The following is a 22,075-nucleotide window of genomic DNA, read 5'->3' on the forward strand; positions in this document are numbered from 1 at the left end:
CTTTGAATTCAAACCAGGCTTTGTGAAAGTTTGAACTACAATGAAAGCCCAGAGCAATTAAAATGTCTTTATCATCATAGGACAGGAAAGCATTTGTCAGCTACATAGCTCCAGCAAAAATGGTTGTGCCCATGCCGTTGGCTCCACGCAAAATATTTCCAAGAACATTCATTTGGAGTCAGGTCTTAACACAGTGTATGCTTCTAATAGACCAGAGACAATGTGGGACTTGAACAAATGTCTTCCTGATAATATCATTGACAAGTCAACTAGCAGAGATAAATTAGTCTGGCATCAATCCACCAAAAACTATATCTGTGTGTGTGTGTCTGTGTCTGTGTTTCCAATGGAGTTATTCATTCATTATGGAAATTACTCAATAAAAGTATTAAATGCCATGTGTAAGGCAGATACACTCTGCATCCTCCAAAGTGAGTACTCATAAAGGAAGAAGAAAACTTCCCGTACTGGCCTCAGGATGCTGTGGGTCTTCTTGATTCAGACTTAACTGGCTTGGCTCCTTCTCCAAAGCAAATGTTGCAACCACCGTTTTGCAGACTTTCTCTGAAATTGCAGGGTGGGGAACTTCGTCCCTGAGATTCCTGGCAGAAGCCAACCGACTCTTTCTCAGCCTTTTTCTTCTGAATAGAGGAGTGCCTTGTTGTCTCACTGACAGTAGCAAGCATTGTTTCTTTTTATTTGAAAAAGCTAATGCTGGAAAGCAAAGAATGGAGCGGAGAAAGACAGTATTGGTTGTTTCCTGTTTTTAGCATCCTTCTCCCCATCCTCATGCTGACAAAGCACTAACCAGTATAGGATGAGGAACTAGGGAACCCCGTTGGAGCATGTGGTAAGGGGTCTTGGACTTGGGATGGTTCAACCGATCTGGTAGAAAACCATTTTTATTTATTTTATTTTATTAGTTTGTCAAACTAGACAGCAGGTATGAATATGAACATGGACCTGAACGAGGGAAATGAATACAAATAAATGAGGACAGTAGGACAGGGACAGTAGGCACGCTGGTGCGCTTATGTACGCCCCCTTTATGGACCTCTTAGGAATGGGGTGAGGTCCATGGTAGACAGTTTAAGGTTGAAGCTGTGAGGGTTTGAGGCTGTAACAACAGAGTTTGGGTAGAGCATTCCAGGCATTGACCACTCTGTCGCTGAAGTTGTGTTTTCTGCAGTCGAGTTTGGAGCGGTTCACCTTGAGATTTTATTAACAAAACAATTTTTAGAACTAAACCACTGGACCAATAGGTGAAGTAGTATTTACAACGTGTTAATGTTACAAAGCTCCTTTTTTTCACTGTGTTATATTTTTAGGTTGCTCTGCTATGTCAGCCTCTTAACTTTATTTCTCTATCTTTCCTTGCTGTGTTTGTATACTGTCTTTCATTGCTTTTTGCTAACTCGCTAAGCAGCTTCTCTGTGTAGCAATTAATCCACTGAATGGGAACCTAATCCCTTAGTTGCTAGGCAGTTCTGGTTAATCTGCTTCCCCTTTTCTCTCTCCCTTGTCAGTAAAGACTTCTAGATAATTTTCATTAACAATTTCCACTTCCTATTGCTAGGTGGAATCTATCTTTAAACTTTTTAAAATATCTGGCAGGCTCAATGTGCAAAAAACTACTGTGTGGTTCAGATACATCAGGACAATGGCTACAACCACCTGATCCACTGTGCATTTTATGTGCATCACATGTGTAACACATACATACAAAGAAACGGAATTTCACATTATTGCAGCCCTCTTGACTTCTTTTTTTTACCAACACAGACAATTTGCAGAACCTTTGGTGTTCTCTTTACACATGTGCATAAATAAATACAAAAGTGTGTAAATAAGTACACTAGTATAAGTGATGCTAGGAAGCTAATGTCTATCACTTTTGGTCTGCAGCCTTGGTGGATTCTACTTTATTATAATATTATAATATAATGAGCACCCTTCGTAAGAATTCACAAAATGCTAACTGATGATTAAAAGTGTCAGCCAAAATATGCATTTGATTATGTTTTTGGCACTGTGTGTATTATGTTTGCAGGAAAACTAAACTTAGATGCATTATTTTTTAAATTAAAAAAAAATTACACACTTTCTCATTTTATATGTTCTCTGCTTTGGCCGCCATGCCTTCCATAATTAAAAAATGATGAGGCAGAGGAAGAAAACAACCAAAATGATCATTTAAAGTCTGACAATCGTAGAAAAACAAAATTCTGAGATTTGTGGCATGAGAAAAATAATTTATTGACCAAGTTCTCAATATAAACCAACATTGCTAGTTTATTGTTTCTAAATTTTTAAGCTTTTCTTTCATAATTGTTTCAAGTAGCCTTAGCAGTTACACAAACACTGTAGAGGTGGTATTCAGCAGGTTTTGACCAGTTCTGGAGAACCGGTAGTGGAAATTTTGAGTAGTTCGGAGAACCTGTAAATACCACCTCTGACTGGCACCACCCCCATCTATTCTCTGCCTCCTGAGTCCCAACTGATTGGGAGGATGTGGGGATTTTGCAGTAACCTTCCCCTGGAATGGGGAGGGAATGGAGATTTTGCAGTAGCCTTCCACTGCCATGCCCACCAAGCCATACCCATAGAACAGGTAGTAAAAAAATTTGAATCCCACCAATGAAACACTGAGTATGATGCTGTCAGTGATTATAGCACTTCATAGAGTAGAAATATAGAGACATGTAGAAATTATAGCAGCTATAAATAATTCTGTACAAAGATTCTAAAACAGGACTGTGATCAAAGAGAAGGTTTTCCAATGCAGAAGTTAGGATAAATATAGATGACTAGAGACAGTACTTCCTTACAAAAATAAAACAAACCTTGGACTGAGATAATCCCTTCAATTTTGAATTTTGAATTTCAGGATAATTTAGCTTATTATTTATGTATTAACTCAAGCTAGACCAGTTTAGCTCAAATGACCGGTTTGCTTTATTTGCACACATTACCATTTAGTGTTCTATTATATTAAGATTTGGTTTTACTTCAACTTTGGTGCAATGTTTACCTACTAAATTCGAAGGGGAAAACATTTTGCTAAGGAGTTAATTATTAGCAGGAACAATTTAATTGTTTTAAAAGTTCCCCATGTAAAATAAAGTCATCTTTCATTACGAGACTAAATGCAACTAATCAAATGAGTCTAATTATGTATAGTTTGGTCATTATTTTCTGCCAGGAATTAATTTGTCACTAGTTTAGTGTGCACATGTAACATATGTTCAATATATTTTGATCTTCTAAATAATTTACCAGAGAATATTCAACCATAGAAAAAGTTAGACAATCTATGAAGCGGTGAGAATTAACTTTCCACCTATCTATAAATAAGTACAGTAACATGAATCTCATGTATACACCCGTAATGTTTTCATACACCTTTCACACTCTAGTAGTGTTAGTTCCACACTGGACAGCATGCAGATACAATAGTAAAGTTTCAAATTCAGGCATCTCTCACCATTTCAGAGCCAATAGCCTCCTTCTGAATTCAAACTGCAAGGAAATACATCAGATCTGTCCTAATGAATCTTAATTATAATGGAAAAATTTTACAATTTTTTACACTTTAACAGCAAATATCAGGGGAATATTTATATACTCCAAAGAGCCATCTGGGAAAGATACCATACAAAACTAACCCTTTTCAACCTATCCCTCACTGGAAAAAGAAAAGTGCAAAGGTAGAGTTTCAGCTTATGCAACTGTCGATTCATGATAATATAAAATGGGTATTGAGGATGACATTTTCTCCAGTGGAGAGATTCAGGTCAGGAATCCAGTACTTATTTCAGTCCCGTTGCAATTTATTTACTTGAATAGGATAAGACATATGGGATGGTTAGCTCCCCATAATGGTACTGTGCATTAGGAATCTTTAGAAAAAAGATTCCTTTGATTACTTACAAGTCTCCTTGAATATTATGGAAATGGGGTGGACTTGGGGGACTTAAACTTGGGGACATTAAATTGCTTTTTAGGAGTTGCAGATGTGACTTTAAAGCCTGATGTTAGGTTGCAGGGAAATTGCTTCCACTCTGCTGCCCACCCCCTTCTGGCAGATTTCAAGCTGCACAAATACAATATTTGTAGGTTAGACAATTGGAACTTTATATGAATGAACTTGGCTTGCGAACTCTCCCCTCTTTGTTCCACTGCAGTAATAGGATGAAAAAAGCATCATTTTCCATGGAATGCCAGAGGACTTTCCTGATGAAAATCCCTTTTGCTGATCAGTAGTTTCACCAAAGGGCTTCCCAGTTAAGGATTGGAAATGCTCGGCAAAGTCCTCTCTTTCAAGAGCCTGCAGCTTTACTGCCAACAATGACAGTCTTTTATCCCTCTCTGTTGCCACATGGGAGCCAGTTTTTGTTTGCCTAGAGGCTTCTAGTTATGCATCTTTAATACATATTATGCACACCTTGTTCTTATTAGAAACTTCCTTTACCAATGCACGCTTGTATTATCTTCAGTACAAATAAATTATTCTCTCAAGAAGTCCATAATGCTAAGCAAAGTGGAAGAGAAGGGAACAGGATGACCAGAAGCAAGATGGATAGGCTCATTACGGTGGCGATGGGGGCACCTAAAGAATGAGACTAAGGTTATACCTGGATATCTGTGTGATCACTAAGAGTCAACACTGACTTGATGGACTATATTTAATCAATAAGTTATATAAATAGAAGAAAATTATTTAATCAAACTGCTATGGTTGCCCCAGATATCTCCATGTTTATTGGAAAGAATCATTTATTTTTGTTAATTAATTAATTAATTAATTTAGGCCATTTATTTCCCAAAAAAGTGGGTGGAAATGTCTATTTTATACAGCGAATGTTGCCGAAGGCCCCCCCCCCACCCTTTGGTCTCTGCCTCCAGCAATTTGCCTCCTTGCAGCAAACAATAAACAGCCTGGTCAGCTTCAGCACAGCCTGATTTAGCACGAGCAGCTGACTGGCAGTTGGATTGGTCTTCCAGAATACCACCAATCAGCTGTTCCAGGCTGTGGGGATCGCCACTGCCCATCACCACCATCACTGCCCATTGCCGCTGCTACCTATCACCACTGCTACCTATTGTCGCCTCTACGTGCCCCATTTTCGGCCCGTTGCAGGCGGCGGGGATAGGTGGCGGCAATGATCCCCGCCACCTGGAACAGGCCAAAAATGGGGTGCACGGAGGCCAAAAATGGGATGTGCGGAGGCAGTGATAGGTAGCAGCGATGGGTGGTGGTGATCCCCACAGCCTGGAAAAGCTGATAGGCGGTATTCCAGGAGTCAGTGTCTCTACTAGCATTTAATTCTAACCTCTGATCATCCTTTAACTCTTTTCTGTTCAAGCTTAGAGGGTTAAATTTTAACACTATATCTCAAGCTGAGGTCCTATTAAATGCAAAATAAAATGGAGCTGTTACTTCCATTACTATTTGGAAAGAATACTTCTTTTAGGGCAACATAAAATTCCATTTGAGTTTTTGCAGCCATATCACACCAATTGTTTTTATTCATTTTATACTCAAGTATTATTCAAAGATCTTGTTCATATTGTCAGCCCTAGGATTCTCTATTCTGTCCCTGTGCTTTGATTCCTCTTTCTTGGGTGAAAAGAATTTCATTTGTCCTTATCAAATTTATTTTGTTTTTTGAAGCTTCTTTCACTAATTCATAAGATGGTTTTGAATTTTATTTCTGCCTTCTAGATTAGTCATACTATTCATTTTATGACATTTACATATTTGCCATCTCTGCCTCAGAGCCATTATTATTTTTAAATAAGATTATAGAACCCAGGATTCAAGCTTAAGGCACCCTATGAGATGTGTCAGTTCATTATGATGAGGAATTATTGATGATCACTTCCAATTAAAAGTTAGACTTCTTACTGGCGTCCAATAATTACCCTTTGTTTTCAAGATTCTCAAAATTAAAGCTTGGTCAGTAACAAGAGTCCATGGTTAATTTTTGCAAATCATTTATTTTTGAAGACTGTTTACTTATTTAGGAAAGTATTGGTTCCACAGAATAAGTAAATCGTATATAAATTTACTTATACTTTATATATATTTTTTTCTAAACTATTTTTTTTTATTTAGTCCTTTTCTATAACTGGATTTTCTGCAACTGATACCGCTTTGCACTATTTTTTAATTAGGTATGTTGAGTAGGCTGTAAACCTTAGAAAAGGGGCTTCATTTGTAATATAAATATAAATAGGTTCACAAAATTGTAAGCAATGTTTTTCAAACTAATAAGATTAGCAATGAGCAGGGGTGAAATCCAGCAGGTTCTGACAGGTTCTGGAGAACCAGAAGCGGAAATTTTGAGTAGTTCGGAGAACCGGCAAATACCACCTCTGGCTGGTCCCCGAGTGGGGTGGGAATGGAGATTTTGCAGTATCCTTCCTCTGCCACACCCACCAAGCCACACCATGCCCACCAAGCCACGCCCACAGAACCGGTAGTAAAAAAAAATAGATTTCACCACTGGCAATGAGCAGCGATCTGCATTTTTGGTTTGGCCATTTCGTTTAATGCTCTGCAATTTGCATCACTTATTACTAAGAGGCAAATCTTCCAGATGCACATCACTGTAATGGAGGCACACAAAACAGTAAACTTAAGGCAATCGGGAAATTATGCCATTTTGATGACAAAGTAGGAAACCATGGTATTTTTCTTACCAATTTTCTGGCAAAACTGAGATCACAGACATAAATCATTATTTATTTTCTCTGCTTTTAATTGTGCATATAATAATATTTACCATTTGAATCCTCCAGACTTGTTTTAATAGCTTTAATTGTTTGCAACAATTCCAGATCTGTTCCTATCGAACAATCCAGGCAGTAAAATTCAGAGTCCCAGACCCAAGCCAAGTTCTTTAGTCTTCATTCACAGAAAAAAAAATGTCTACATGTCTGTTCAGGACTTCGATTTTGAGTGTGTATAGCTTTAAGAGGAATTGTTTAGCAATTCCATCTTGCTAACAGGGCTATATTAGGACAGAGTTCTCAAATGTGATCCTGTGACCCCAAAATAAATGAATTTGGGTGACCTACGCCATAGATACAAATGGCAGATTGCAAACTGGCAGGAATCCTGATGACTGCAAAAATAATGCGGGCCTATCAAAGTAAGGCCTGGCAATTTTATTGGAGGAACAATAAACAGGCATCTTCCACTTCCTGTTCCTTAGGGTAGCTCCTTCTCCACTAGTGTAGCAGCCATTTAACAGAATAACAGAGTCTTCTGGAGGTCTTCTAGTCCAAATTCAAGCAAGAAAAACCCTATATCTCTACATGGGGCTCCCCTTGAGGAGCACCTGGAGGCTCCAACTGGCGCAGAGTGCGGCCGCGCGGGTGGTAACGGGAGCGTCATGGCGCTCCCATGTGACACCTCTCCTGCGCGAGCTGCACTGGCTCCCGGTGGTCTTCCGGGTGCGCTTCAAGGTTTTGGTTACCACCTTTAAAGCGCTCCATGGCTTAGGACCTGGTTATTTACGGGACTGCCTACTACCACCAATAGCCTCCCACCGGCCAGTACGCTCTCATAGAGAGGGACTCCTCCGGGTGCCGTCAGCCAAACAGTGTCGGCTGGCGGCCCCTAGGGGGAGAGCCTTCTCTGTGGGGGGACCTACCGTCTGGAATGAGCTCCCCCCAGAGATACGGAGGATCCCGGATCTGCGCACCTTCCGCCGCGCTGTGAAGACCTTTTTATTCCATCAAGCGGGCTTGGCCTAATCTCCTCCCTCTTTTAATATGTAAATTTTAATCTGTTTTTAAATTATTGGGGTGTTTTAATCTGTCCGGGCCAAAATGATTTAATTTGATTTTATCTGGTTTTTAAATTTTGTGTATTTATGTATTTTATTGCTTGGCTGTTCACCGCCCTGAGTCCTTCGGGAATAGGGCGGTATACAAATCAAATAAACTAAACTAAACTAAACTATATATTTCAGACAAATGGTTGTTCAATCTCTTTTTAAAACGTCCAGTGTTGGAGCACCCACAACTTCTGGAGGCAATTAATTGTTCCACTGATTAATGATTCTAACTGTTAGGAAATTTCATCTTAGTTCTAGGTTGGTTCTCTTCTGGATTAGTTTCCATCCTTTGTTTCTTGTTCTGCCTGTTGTACCCTCCCTCAGGCTCCTCCTGGTCATCTCCTACACATGCCTTTTTTATTACCTGGAGATTGTCCTCAATGTTTTTATCAGCTTAGAATTTAGAATAAGAGTTGGAAGGGACCTTGGAGGTCTTCTAGTCCAACCCCCTGCTTAGGCAGGAAACCCTGCACCCCTTGAGACAAATAGTTATCCAACATCTTCTTAAAAACTTCCTGTTTTTGGAGTGTTGGAGCATTCACAACTTCTGGAGGCAAGTTGTTCCATTGATTAATTGTTCTAACTGTCAGGAAATTTCACCTTAGTTCTAAGTTGCTGCTCTCCTTGATTAGTTTCCACCTATTGCTTCTTGTTCTACCTTCAGGTGCTTTGGAGAATAGCTTGACTCCTTCTTCCTTGTGGCAGCCCTGAGATATTGGAACACTGCTGTCATATCTCCCCTAGCCCTTCTTTTCATTAAACGAGACCAGAGGTCTTCAGACTTGGCAGCTTTAAGACTTGTGGACTTCAACTTCCAGAATTCTCCAGCCAGCTATGCTGAAGTCCACAAGTTGAAGTCCACAAGTCTTAAAGCTGCCAAGTTTGAAGACTTTTGAACTAGACATACCCAGTTCCTGCAACTGTTCTTCATATGTTTTAGCTGGGAGGTATCATACTAGATCAAATTTACATTTGTGGTCAGATATTGTCACAAATTATGATTCAACTGCAGGTTTTCTAATGCATAGTCTTAACCAAAATACTATCTTTTCACAAATGAGTATGTTGTTTTTTTCCATATTGACTTGCCCATTGGGTTATTGCCTAATTTTAACTATGATTGATCCCTTTTTCTTCAATGTTGTACTAACATTGAATTATGGCTATTTTTGCCCATACAGGTAGTCCTCGATTTACAACCATTCATTTAATGATTTCCAAATTATCATAGTGCTGAAAAAAAGTGTCTTACGACCAACTCCCACACTTAAAATTATCACAAAATTCTAATGGTCACAATCAAAATTTGGGGGCTTTGCAACTGGTATATATTTATGATGGTTGCAATGTGTTGGGGTCACCTGATCACCATTTACCACCTTCCCAGGGGGTTTCCAACAGGGGAAGCCAGATTTGCTTAATGACCCTGTGATTCATTTAATCCTGACAAAAAGACCATAAAATTGGGCATCACTCACTTAACATTACAATGGAAGTTCTGGTCTCACAAGGTAATTGTAAATCATGGACTGTATAATTTTAAGTAGATGGATTAAAAAAAGTCCTTAGGATTCTGTGTATGTGTGTGAAATAGCAGATACATGGAGGGGAGTTCTTGATGCTTGTTTGCTCTTATTATTTTTCTTCACCTATAATTGCAATGTTCTTGGCTAACAAGCTTACATAATCCAAATTACTGTTATGAGTATTTGCAAACTCCTTTTTATAGAAGCAAATTATTCATCTATCTAATTCTGTGTTGGTTGTCTCGATAGACCAGCGTTTCTTAATCTCGGCAAGTTTAATGTATGTAGACATCAAGTCCAACAATTCCCCAGCTAACTCTTTCCAGGGTTGGAAACAAATGTTTTTAGTCCCTCTAACTCAGGGGTCTGCAACCTTAAATACTCAAAAAGCCATTTGGACCCGTTTCCCACAGACAACACTGGAAGCCACAAAACCTGAATAGGGTGGCCAACTCGATGTCACTCACTTCCACCAGTCACATGACCCCCCCCCAGCCATGCCTAACCAGCCGGTCATTAGGGCAGAGAACCAGTTGTTAAAAAACACTGGTAACTACAAAATCCTTTTGACATATCTCTCTCTCCCCCCCTCTCCCTCTGTACCTCTCTATCTCTCTCTCTCCCCCCCCTCTCTCTGTACCTTTCTGTCTATGCCCTGGCCGTTTCTCCCATCCTCCGCCGTAGCCCTTACTTTCTCAGGCCAGGCAAGGAGTGACTGGGAGGGAAGGGTGAGGGGCGGGCCAGCCAGTGTTGGGATCACCTGACAGGGAGTCACAGCAGAGGGCCCAAAGAGCCGCATGTGGCTCCGGAGCACAGGTTGCTGACCCCCTGCTCTAACTGGAAAAATCAAGAACTGAGTCTGGAACCTTCTTGCATGCTTTGCTGTAGAACGTGCTCTTATACAAACTTTCACCTTATTTTTAAGGCATGGATACTTTAAGGACACAAACTGTATAGTATCTAAACAAAGCAGAGATGGTATCTAGCCAGAAGTCAAGATTCACATGTACAGCTTCTACAATAACAAGGCTGTTTTATGTTAATTCAGTTAGCTTGCAGCTCCCAAATATTGAAATGTCAAAGGATCAAAGCAGGCACTTTTGAAGCAGACAAATATCTTTTTACTGAAGCTTTCCTTTCTCCAGAAGGGCAAACCTTTGTGTTTAATTAGGAGCTAATCCACTGAGCTAAATGAGACTGGAGCTTAAAGAATAATCGTATCAACCAAAATAATTTTAAAAGAGCACTATATTGAGCAGAAAAGTTTAAAACAAAAGTTTGAAAGACAGCAATAATGTTACAACTACCAGAAACATATGAAACAAAATTAGTGATCCATATAATCAGGATGCCCTCTTGTATTTCCCATAATTTTTTACATGATTAAGAAAAAGCTAGGCAAAAATAAAAATCACAAATTTATCAAATAACGTTTAATTTCCCATACAAGATTACTTTGGAGATTCCATATAAGAACCTCAAAGTCCAGACTGCAAAGTACAAGTGTAGTACACTAAAAGCTATTTTATGATGATCAAATTCAACACCTCTTTCTAGCTCATGTAATCAGATTATAATAGCTATTCCTTAAATTATAAAACACAGCACTGGAATTCCATTACATAAAGTGAAAAGAAAAAAAGTAAGTTTCAGCATCCCAGAAAAGTGCAGGTCAAATACAAAGACTAAATAGAATATTAAAACAAAGGATTTAAAAAAAAAAAAAAAACCCTACTATAATAAAAAAAACATAAAGAGAATACATTAAAAAAAAAGTTTGTTAGCAATATGTAACAAAAGATGTAAGAAAAGCAGAGAATGTTTCTTAAGGAAGATATTTAGGAAAGGTTTTCTTGTCGGAAGCTGCAACAAAGCAGCATCACTGAGTGGTCCCTTGTCTTATTAATAAATCAAGTGTCAAAGGTTGATCTGCAATTGATAAGAGCAACTTAAACTTTTTCCAAGGATTGGTAATACTCTGTCAGCACAGTCCACGCTTTAGGAGCCATAAAACCTTCAGGAGGATTTTGACCTTCTCGAGCCAGTTTGCGCATGCGAGTTCCTGAAATGAATTCAAAATCTTCATGGCTAAAATAAAAAGAAAAGAAACCTTTTAGAAGGAATATGCAGTGAGTTTCAATTGAAGCTTGTTTTCATTTAAAGTAATACAGGCTGTCCTCAACTTATGACCACAACTGAAACCAGAATTTCTGTTGCTAAGAAAAGATGTTTTTCAGCAAGTCGTGCCTTTTTTGCCGCACTTGTTAAAAGAGAATCACTGAGGTTGTTAAATGAATCACACGGTTATAAAACGAATCCCATTCCCCCCCCCCATTGACTTTGCTTTTTGGAAACTGCCTCAGAAAACTGCAAGTGGTGATCACATGACCCAGGGACCCTGCAACCGTCATAAATACGCACCAATTGTCAAGCGCTTGGATTTTGATCACATGAGTGAAGGGATGCTGCAACGGTCTTAAGTACAAATGACTTTTTTTTCAGTGGCGGGTTTTATTGCTGGGTCACTTCTGACTAACAAGCTACTTTAGTCAGCTCCATAGATTTTCAATTGGGTTAAGGTCTGGGCTATTCCCAGGCCATTCCAGCAGTGGAATATGATTATCTTGAAACTCCCCCCAAAAGTGATGTTATTAGTGTTGGAAGGGACCTTGGAAATCTTCCTGTCCAATCCCCTGCTCAAGCAGGAGACCCTATACAATTTCAGACAAATGGTTGTCCAATCTCTTCTTAAAAGCCTCCACTGATGGAGCACCCACAATTTCTGAAGGCAAGTTGTTCCACGGATTGATTGGGCTAACTGTCAGGAAATTTCTCTTTAGTTCTAGGTTGGTTGTCTCCTTGATTAGTTCCCACCCATTGCTTCCTGTCCTGCCCTCAGGTGCTTTGGAGAATAGCTTGACTCCCTCTTCTTTGTGGCAGCCCCTTAGATATTGGAACCCTGCTATCATGTCACCCCTACTCCTTCTTTTCATTAGTTCCCCATCCAAGATTAAACTTTCTATTCTACTATGCTTTTGGCATCTTGTTCTTAGCCGCTTAATAACTGATTACTTTTTAATAGTTTTATTTTTTTATGAATTCTCCTTGGTCATATTTAAAGCTTTGTAGAATCTTTTTTGACTTTGAGCCTGACAATTTTTTAAAAAGAACATGAAATAAGAACAAATCTTATTGCAATAGTACTTTCATATATTCAGATTATGATTGATCATGCCATTCCTTGTCTGTTTATATTTATTATTTATGAACATTTATTTATTATATTTCTGTTCCACCACAGCTGGCCAATCTTGGCAGACTTCAAAATGCCAAGTTGGGTTATTTGGACTTTGGGTTAACATCTAGATGGGAAATCAAAACGGGAAAGCTGGGGATATAAACTAGAGAGAGAAGTAGAAAGCACATGCTTCAAAAAAGATAATCAAACACTTTTTTCATATTGAAGTGAAGTTCTAATCAAAGAACTTACTACTTGTCCAGTAATTGTAGCTGTCTGATGCAGCTGCAAAGTAATTATTTAAAACAAAAAGGTAAATATAATAATATAAATTTTAATAGAAAATTTGTGTGCTTTAAAGTTTAGGGGGAAAAATACAGTATTTGTTGAGGATAAATGTCATTAGTCAGTGTGAAAGAAATCTCTTGAACTTTTGTCAAAGGTTGATATATAGGTACCAACTATATTTTTCTTATGAGAACATTCCGCAAGCAAGACCTCACACAGTGATTTTCAGTATTATTTTTTTGTTTTATATTCCTTGCTTGCCCTGCTCACTTGCCAGAAATATCTCAAAACACATTTAGACCAAGCTGAATTTTATATTTCGGTCCTTACCTATTCCTTTCTTTTATTTCCTATAGGTAAAGGTTCCCCTGTCCATTGTTTCCAACCCTAAGGGGCAGCACTTGTCTCTGTTTCTTAGCCAAGGGAGCCAGCAATGTCCGAAGATATTTCCATGGTCACGTGGCCACCATGACTATACACTGAGATGCACAGAACACTGTTACCTTCGTACTGAAATGATACCTATTTATCTACTCACATTTGCATGCTTTTGAACTACTGGGTGGGCAGGAGCTGGGGCAAGTAACCAGAGCTCACCCTGTTGTGAGAAGCTCGAATCTTGAACCCAGGCTGTCAGCCTTCTAGCTGACTAGCTCAGCGTCTTTAACTGCTGAGGCACTATGTCCCCAAAATTATTCCCTATAGTTTATTAAATTCTAAACCTCAAATCAATAATACTTTTAGGAGTTTTTCCACTTAAAACCTATCAAAAGGTCTCTCTTCTATATTGCGTTTATGATAGCGAAGCAAAAATAAATCCATTTTTCCTAGGAATCAAACAACAGATGCCATTTTAAAAAATAATATCATGACCATTATATCTCTTATGTTCACTGCCAACTCAAAATAGGAAATTTTGAAATGTTGTGATATATTTGTGATATAATTGGACAATGCTACACCCACAGGTTTGTCACACAGGAGGCCTAGTTTATATATTTAGTGTTAACAACTCACTGGTGCTCTATGTTCTAATTGTATTGTATGGAATTTCAACACTGAACTTTTGCATATATTCTACCATCTGTATTCTGTAGCTCCTCATTCCTAAGGCTGTTTTCTTCTTACTATTCTTATTAAGCAAGAAACAAATTGAGAAAGGAGTTTTTGCCTAAGTAATGAACTCACAATGGGGCAGAATTATATGTGGTTAGTTTTAAGCCATGCCATTTTATAGTAACATTTGTACTGGATAACAATTGTGAATAAATTCAGCTCTCTAAAGAAGAAAGATTACACGGGCCTTTCAAAAAAGAAAAAGAAAAAAAGCCAACACACGCTTCATAATAAGTATTAATGAGAAACAGTTTATTTTCCATTTAATCTGGCATTCAAAATGTATTTCAGTTTGGGGAATAAACTATACTGAGTTACTCAAAAGAAGTTTAATGGAAGATCTGAACTAGGAATAAACAGTGCAAATTAGAGACATTTCCTAATTGAATCAAGTGCCGAAAGATACTGTTAATGTGTTTTTTATCAAGCATTTCTGTATAACAGACGCAACAGCAGCTAGGGACAATCTGTATCATTAAAACAAGTGAACAAATGTCTGAATATTCCGCACAAATATAGAGCTCTCTGACAATTTCTCAAATTACATTATGTAGCTTTGGGGTAAAGAAATAGGATGGCACAATATGATAGATAAAATCTTTGTTACTAGATGGGAGAAACTGTAGAACTTTGGTTGGTATCATGAATATTAAATATATAAATAAAACTCCTTAATGGATTAAAGGGAAATTATAGAGGTATAATTCTCACACAGTAATTCATAATATTATGTATTTTATGACTGAAGTAAGAACTGTAGAATAAATTACCTCTCCATTATCCTGGATTGGATCGTTTTAATGGCCAGGTTATCACAATGCCAAAGTACATTGCCAAAATAATGGCAATGTACTTTGTTACATTGCCATTATTAAAATAATGGCAATGTAATAATAAGCATCTCCATATTTCTAAAGCTACTATTCTTCTACATGATGTTAGAGCCATCAGCTCTATTTATTTTGGAAAAATCAAAAGAATTGTTTTCAGACAGAGGATTTTTTTATTTTCTCTATTTGCTCCTTTTAAATGGAGGCATCAAGGCTTAAAATTTCCAAAGCTTACACTCTACCAGTGACGTAGGAGCAAATCCCATTATGAAAGAACATATATTTTACTCACATTGACCTACAGACTGTTCCAGAATATATGCAATTACAAATACATGCTGGCTACCATTGTATAAAACCTGTCTAATAGATTAGGAAAACACAGGCATTCTGTCTAAAAACTTCATTAATTTACAAATCTGTACATTTTGTTTATAATTATAACAATAATCCCAAACTGCTATCATTATTGCTTTTAAGAACAAGCCTCAAGAGTAACCAAATGTGTGAGTGCTATGTGAAACAAACAAAATGTTAAAAAGTTATATTATTTATGGAGTTACTTACCAAACACATCTAAATTATATTAAAGTAAGCAAAATACCTTTACAATTCCCAAGGCACCCCTAATGTTTGGATATTGAAAGCTGAAAAATTTGACACGCCCTAGATTGTGCCAGATTTCTGTGAGAATCAATATAATATTTAGGCTATTGTAGTTGGGGAGTTTCTTTGAGTCATTTTATTTTTTGATTCCTGAAAACTGCCTGGAGTATTCCCTGCAATTTTAAGGGGCAAGGCTTCAAATGAGGTTCACCATTGCCTCCTTCTTCCTAGGGCCAAACAAGAGTGAATATCACAAGGTCACCTGCTACCTTTGTGTGTAAGGTAGGGCTAGAACTCACCGTCTCCCAGTTTATATCCTGATACCTAAACCACTACCCCTAACTGGCTCTCTTTTCATTTGGAACAGCTGACAAAACATAATACTGAAAATAGGGAATAGACTGGTAATCTGTCAGTACAGTACTCCAACACTGGAAAGGGAGACCGGTATGTTGTCATGTAATTTATCTTCTCCCACTCCCAAACTGTGACAGAAGGGAGATCCAAGAGCATTCTAATATTCTTGCCACTCCTACAGTTCTAACCATGGGAGGTCCAGCATGGCTTAACTGGACTAACATCACTCATCATTACAGGCAACAAATAGTCAAACATTCTACTTCATTTGACTTTCAAGCCACTATGCATGTATTTATATAGAAAATCTGGCCTGCTATTTGGCAAGAGACATGAAATAATAAAAAGCCCATCAGTTTGTTCGGTGCTTTTTGATTAAAAGAAAAAAGGCAGACCTATTAAAACCTTACATTCTCCCACAGCGCCAAGTTGTGTGCATTGAATCCAGGCGGCTATTATGCCTTCCCTTTGAAGGGGGATTTCAAGAGCGGCTCCCCAGGCACCTTCTCCTAAGAACATTTCGCCCTACATCTGGGCTGCATGCTACAGACACCATCCCAAATGGGAGTTCTGCTTTCACATGTTGCCAGCCATCCTTCCTCCAATCCAACTACAGTAAACACATCTTTTCGCTCTAATTAATTAGGAAGATTGGAAGAGTTCGCTCAACTTAATGCTTTTCCACACAGTCTCTCATGATGGTGATGGCAGAATACATGGGGACTGAATTCTACGGCAAAGAGATGTACAGGTTAGGCTTACAAAAATATACTACCCATGATCTACAGCAGGGGGGTCAAACTCACGTCATCACAGCGGCATCAAGTGATGTATCAGGACGTTTTTCCCCTTCATCAGAGTGTGACGCATCTGGCCTGCAGGCGGGAATTTGACAGCCCTGATCTACAGTAAGCTCGTTTTGGTAACTCTTGGAAGGTTCATACACTGTAAGGGTGCTGTCTCCTTGCAATAAAAATGAAAACCCATGTTTTAATTAAGGGCAAATGCTTTATTATTATTATAAACTTTTATTCATTAAACACGAAACTCAGTCAACTTTTGAAAATGTATCACAAATATTACTGACTGGCGCTGATGGTTGATACGGGTTGCTGCCAGCATCCTAGATATTGACCAAGTACCTTCTTAAGATGTACGATGTTCTGAGTAACGCAGTTCTTTGCAGTTCCTCTGGTGTTATTGCAGGAAGATGCAATTTATTGATGTATTTTGTAAAATTCTTGGACATGGTACCAAGTGCCCAATGACAATGGATATCATTGTTACATGTTTCATCCATAATCACGTAGTTTTGCTGGCCAGTTCGTGATATTTCGTGATTTTTTCCAGTTCTTTTTCTTCAACTCTGGCGTCTCCTGGTACAGCGACATCAATAAATTGTATGCTTTGGTTTTCGATAACTGTGATATCTGGCGTGTTGTGTTCCAAATGACGATTTGTCTGTATTCGAAAGTACCACAAGATCTTCACCTTCTCATTTTCAACAACTTTTTCCACTTTATGTTCCCATGACTTTTTGGATACAGGTAAGTCATATTTTTTACATAATGACCAGTGGATTAATTTAGCAACTCGGTCATGTCTAGTTTTGTAATCAGTTTGGGTGATTTTGCTGCACTCACATATTAAATGTGAAACAGTTTCAACTTTGTCATTGCAAAGTCGGCAGTTTAGATTGTCGGTGGATTTTTGTATCTTAGCTTTCATGGCATTAGTTTGTAGTGCTTGTTCTTGAGCAGCAAATATTAAACCTTCTGTTTCTTTCTTGATGATTCTCATTTTAAGCCATGCCCACGTCAAGTTGTTATCACAGTTTCCTTCAATATTTTTCAAGTGCTATCCATGTAAAGCTTTGGTTTTCAATCCATTTAATCTGTCATCCAGTTGTTTTTCCTTATATTCTGCCTTTTTTTAAAAAATAATGTTCTCTGTTTACACAGCCTGTTGCAACTTTTATTTTTATCTCTTTTATTCATTAAACATGAAACTCAGTCAACTGGACATTTAAAAATGTATCAGAAATACCATTGACTGGTGCTAATGGCTGATAACGAGTTGCTGTCAGCGTCCTAGGTATCAACCAAATATCTTCTTAAAATATATGATGTTCCGAGTAGCAGTTTTTTGCAGTTCCACTGGTGTTATTGCAGGAAACTGCAACTTCTTGATATGTTTTGCAAAATTCTTGGACATGGTACCAAGTGCCCCAATGACAATGGGTATCACTGTTACATGTTTCATCCATAGCCGTGTAGTTTCAATGGCCAGGTCACGAGATTTTGTGATTTTTTCCAGTTTTCTTCTACTCTGGCATCTCCTGGTACAGGGATATCAATAAACTGTGCACTTCAGCCCTCGATAACCGTGATTTATTTTTAATAACTGTGATTTATATAATAATTGTTGTTGTTGTTGTTGTTATTATTATTATTATTATTATTATTTGCTATCAGTTTTTCCCAGGTGCTGTTGCTAGCAGCACCTTATTCACACAACACAAACAGCCACACACAAAGAAATAAAGCAGGTATTGTATAACTATACTCAAATTCTTTGTTGTCATGAACATGTCTAAAGGGATCTTAGCTATTACAGTCTGGATTGGGACATTTTTTGTCCTTCATCTGCCTAGGCCTACCACTTGGCTTCAAAGTAAGACACTGGACTTTGAAGAAGCAGGACAGAAAGAATACTGACACTTTTGAACTTTGGTGTTGGAGCAGCCCTCCTGACGATACCTTGGACAACCAAGAAAAGAAATAAATGGAACAAACAATTCAATCCAGAGTTCTCACTAGAGGCACAAATAACTCAAATTTTCATATCTCAGACACATTGTGCAAAGACCTTCTCTCTCAGGAGAAAGTTCTAATTCTAGGACTCCACTTTTCTTAAGGAAGATATGGCATATATGCATAAGGCTGGGCTGTTGCCCTTTACTTATAATTCTATAAAATTATTGCAGCATTTTCAACATTTTATTATATGAGTTCCTTTGCTTTCTGTTTGCAGTTCCCTCCTTTTTTTCCCTTTTAGATCAATTGGATTATAAATCTATGGGGAGGGTTTATTTTGTTTTTAATTATGTGTAGTAAAACACAAATGTTAACTGTTTTGTATGTTGCTAATAATCAATAGTAAATCAAGCAATAGTGTAGTGGCTTTGCAAATTTCTAACTCTCATGAAGGAGCTATTTTTTAAAAAGGAACAGATTTATTTTTTTTACGTAATCAAGGGTAATTTTTGCTCTACGTTTTTGGTTTTACAAAAATAATTTTTGCAAAATTCTTAAATAATATATTGTTTCATTGTACGAAACATGTCTTTCGTACCATTATGGTACACAAATAGCAGCCAAGATTAAATTATTAGTTTTTATTAAAACTTAAATAAATCAAAATCTATATTTTCTTTAGATTACCTCAAGTAAAAATGAGTTTCTCATGTAAATCATGAAAATGGCACCGTTGAGCTGACCATAGCTGATGAGCTACTTGCTCGTTTTATTTGATTCATTTTAGTCAGGATTTGTTTTAATTTACTTTGCTTAGCTGACTTTGATTATTTTTGTTGCTCCCTGAAGAGAACTAAGTAGTCAAAACTTATCGAGGAGAGAGAGTTTGGTGCAGTGATTAAAATACCAGACCGAAAATCAGGACACCACTACTTCTCCCACCTTTGACACAGAACCAATTGGGCTAACTTAGGCCAGTCACTTTTTCTCAACTGTAGGAAGGAAGCAATGGCAAATCACTTCCGAAAATCTTGCCAAGAAAACTGGAGGGACTAGTCCAAGCAGTTGCCAGGAACAATGACTTAAAGGCACGAACACAAAACAAAAACAAAAATACATCCTGAGTGTCTTAGAATTTAATCCAAACCCCTCAAGAAAGGAAAATGGAACAGAGATAATAAAAAAGGGTAACAGAATGAGTCCAAGGTCTCAGAATCTACCCAGATTTGTAAAAACGATGATTATATATCAGACAAGAAATGTTTAAGTAAAATTAACTCTCTGCATGTATATGTAATTAGTAATTATTCACATGCTTCTCAGCACAACTTCAGTTATTTTCATATGGTTTTAATTAACAGCTGCCTTTATTTCATATGACATCCTGCTTCCTAACCACAAAAACCCTAATTCTCTGTTTGGTTTACTCTGTGCAATTTTGTTTTGTTTGAGATGCTGAGCATAAAAAGGTTTTGAGAATTAAGACCCCTAATACCTTTCACTTAGAGATGTGAGCTACACTCACTAGAACTAAAGGACAGCAAATGACAATATATTGATTTTTAAGACTCTGGGATGAGTCTTAAAACAGATTTCTGCTGGATGTTTTTCTTGATGAGTCTCATCAACAGATTTTCAAGAATCAATGAGATACTGTTTGATGTCAATACCATCAATGCTATTTACCACTATACTTAAAAGTCACAGGTCTTCCCCATCCCTTGCTCTAGAAGTACAGAACTCCCAAGAATTAAACTTCTGAATCAATTAAACAGGACTGGGGATTACTATGGTATCCCCATTGTTATGCTCATTTAATTTAGGAGGTAGAGTGATCTGGACTCTGACTGAATTTTGCTTTAAGTACAAAAGCAGAACATGCACTAGACTGCCAATCGAAGATCCAAGTCAATTTGATTAGCATTGAATTAAGGGCTGGCTTTTCTAATTGTTCTTTCCTGTATTTATTGTGTACATATGAAGTTAACATACAAGTAAGAAATAGAACTCCTTAAAGCTAGTTTCTGTTACAAACATAAAACCTGCAATAGTGAGAATGTTTATTGGACTGCTCATCTATACTTATCCTACACCGAGGAAGAAAAATCACAACACAAAATGCTTCATTTTTTTTAAAAAAAAATTCTTATTGCTAAAATACTTAACACTTTTTAGTAGCAAATACTTTTTTTCTGATGATACTTTCGGACAGTCACATATGATAATGATTGAAGTTTCTATTTGGATCTAGTAAATTGGAAAGTGAAACCGTGAGGCAAAAAGGGATTAGCGAGTGGATTATGTAAACCATCCCATGACTTCCCTCATGGTTTTATGATATGACCAAAGTTAGTGGGTTTATTGTGAAATATTACTTATTATATTAAAAACACAACCCAGGCAAGCTCTGGAATGGCCAGAATAAAAAACAATATCCTGATGTAACAGTAAGAAACTATGGATAATGTAACAGACTCACAGAATGCAATACAGGTTGTATTAATAAAGTTGCAGATTTAAGCTCTGAGAAAATGTTGTTTCATCTCCCCTTCTATATAATGCCTTAACAGAGTTAAATTTATGGAGGAATTAATTACTTAAACCACTTTGCTACACACACACAATGGGGCAAACTGATGATCAGTGCAATCCACTTCCAGGATTATGTTAATATTTTAAAGCTGTTCTTAAAGTGTTAAAGTAACTTTCTAATGCAGAGATGGAAGATTTTTTGCAGCTACATTTTGCAACTGTTTTTTTTTTTTAAACAACTGTAAACTGACTTCTGTTTTCTGCACTGGTAATGGTTTTCAGTCAAGTTTTTCTCCAATATTGAATTTATCACCCAGTTTTGGAAAGACGAGTTGCATCACTCTGATTTTTAAAGTGTTTTCTTAAAGAAACAAAATGGAGGTTGTTACATAACTGAGAGAAGAGGGACAACAATTTAATTCCTTAACTGGTTGTAAAAAATAAAAAGCTGAAAATCGTCCCCTCCCTCCCAAATTAACACAATTCAATCAGTCATGTAAAAACTGTCCCCTTCTTCAGCTATGAAAAATGTGTTGCAGTACATTAAATGACAGGAAGTTTGTTAAAAGGATACATTTCAAATTACCAGACTCTATTCTCTCATCAAGAATAGTGGTGTTAAAATCCATGCAATAGATAATCAAATCCTTGTATAAAAACAGCAGCACTGCAAAAAATATATACTACAAGAAAGCATTATTTATATAGGAAAAAAATAGACAAATTTGTAGTTGTCATAGATGAGAAAACGTCTGTAATAACAAACATGCTAAACTTTAAACATGTACTTCAAAGCTTGTCGAATGGTTCAATGGTAGCAAAAAGAACTTTATTCCCAAATGGAGAGATTAAAAATAAAAAAAATGCAATATGATCTACATATCATGACAACCAAAATTTTCCATTTAAATGTGAGAACAATCTTTGGGCCAATTCCAGGCCACCCAGAATAGTAAAACAACTATAGATTATTGGAGGT

General features: G+C 37.3%; 1 protein-coding gene and 1 long non-coding RNA gene across 4 annotated transcripts in view; one reads left to right on the forward strand and one right to left on the reverse strand.

Annotated features, from left to right (window-relative positions):
• Positions 1-13,328, forward strand: part of LOC148112567 (uncharacterized) — a 39,566-nt gene extending 26,238 nt beyond the window's left edge. The window contains exon 3 of the long non-coding RNA XR_015729292.1: positions 13,256-13,328. This is a non-coding gene — a long non-coding RNA (uncharacterized LOC148112567). The remainder of the gene's footprint in view (positions 1-13,255) is intronic.
• PAPSS1 (3'-phosphoadenosine 5'-phosphosulfate synthase 1) overlaps positions 10,604-22,075 on the reverse strand; it is a 41,965-nt gene continuing 30,493 nt past the window's right edge. For 2 of the 3 annotated variants that reach the window (XM_034442236.3, XM_034442237.3), the window contains exon 12: positions 10,604-11,461. In XM_034442236.3, coding sequence (XP_034298127.1) covers positions 11,323-11,461 — 139 coding nt within the window. In that variant the 3' untranslated portion in view covers positions 10,604-11,322. Of the gene's footprint in view, positions 11,462-16,614; positions 16,772-22,075 lie in introns of all 3 variants that reach the window. The other variant, XR_015729291.1, reaches the window with a different exon arrangement.

Source organism: Pantherophis guttatus, chromosome 8 (genome assembly GCF_059756535.1).
Source record: "Pantherophis guttatus breed Tessera chromosome 8, ASM5975653v1, whole genome shotgun sequence".
Lineage (NCBI taxonomy): Eukaryota > Metazoa > Chordata > Lepidosauria > Squamata > Colubridae > Pantherophis > Pantherophis guttatus.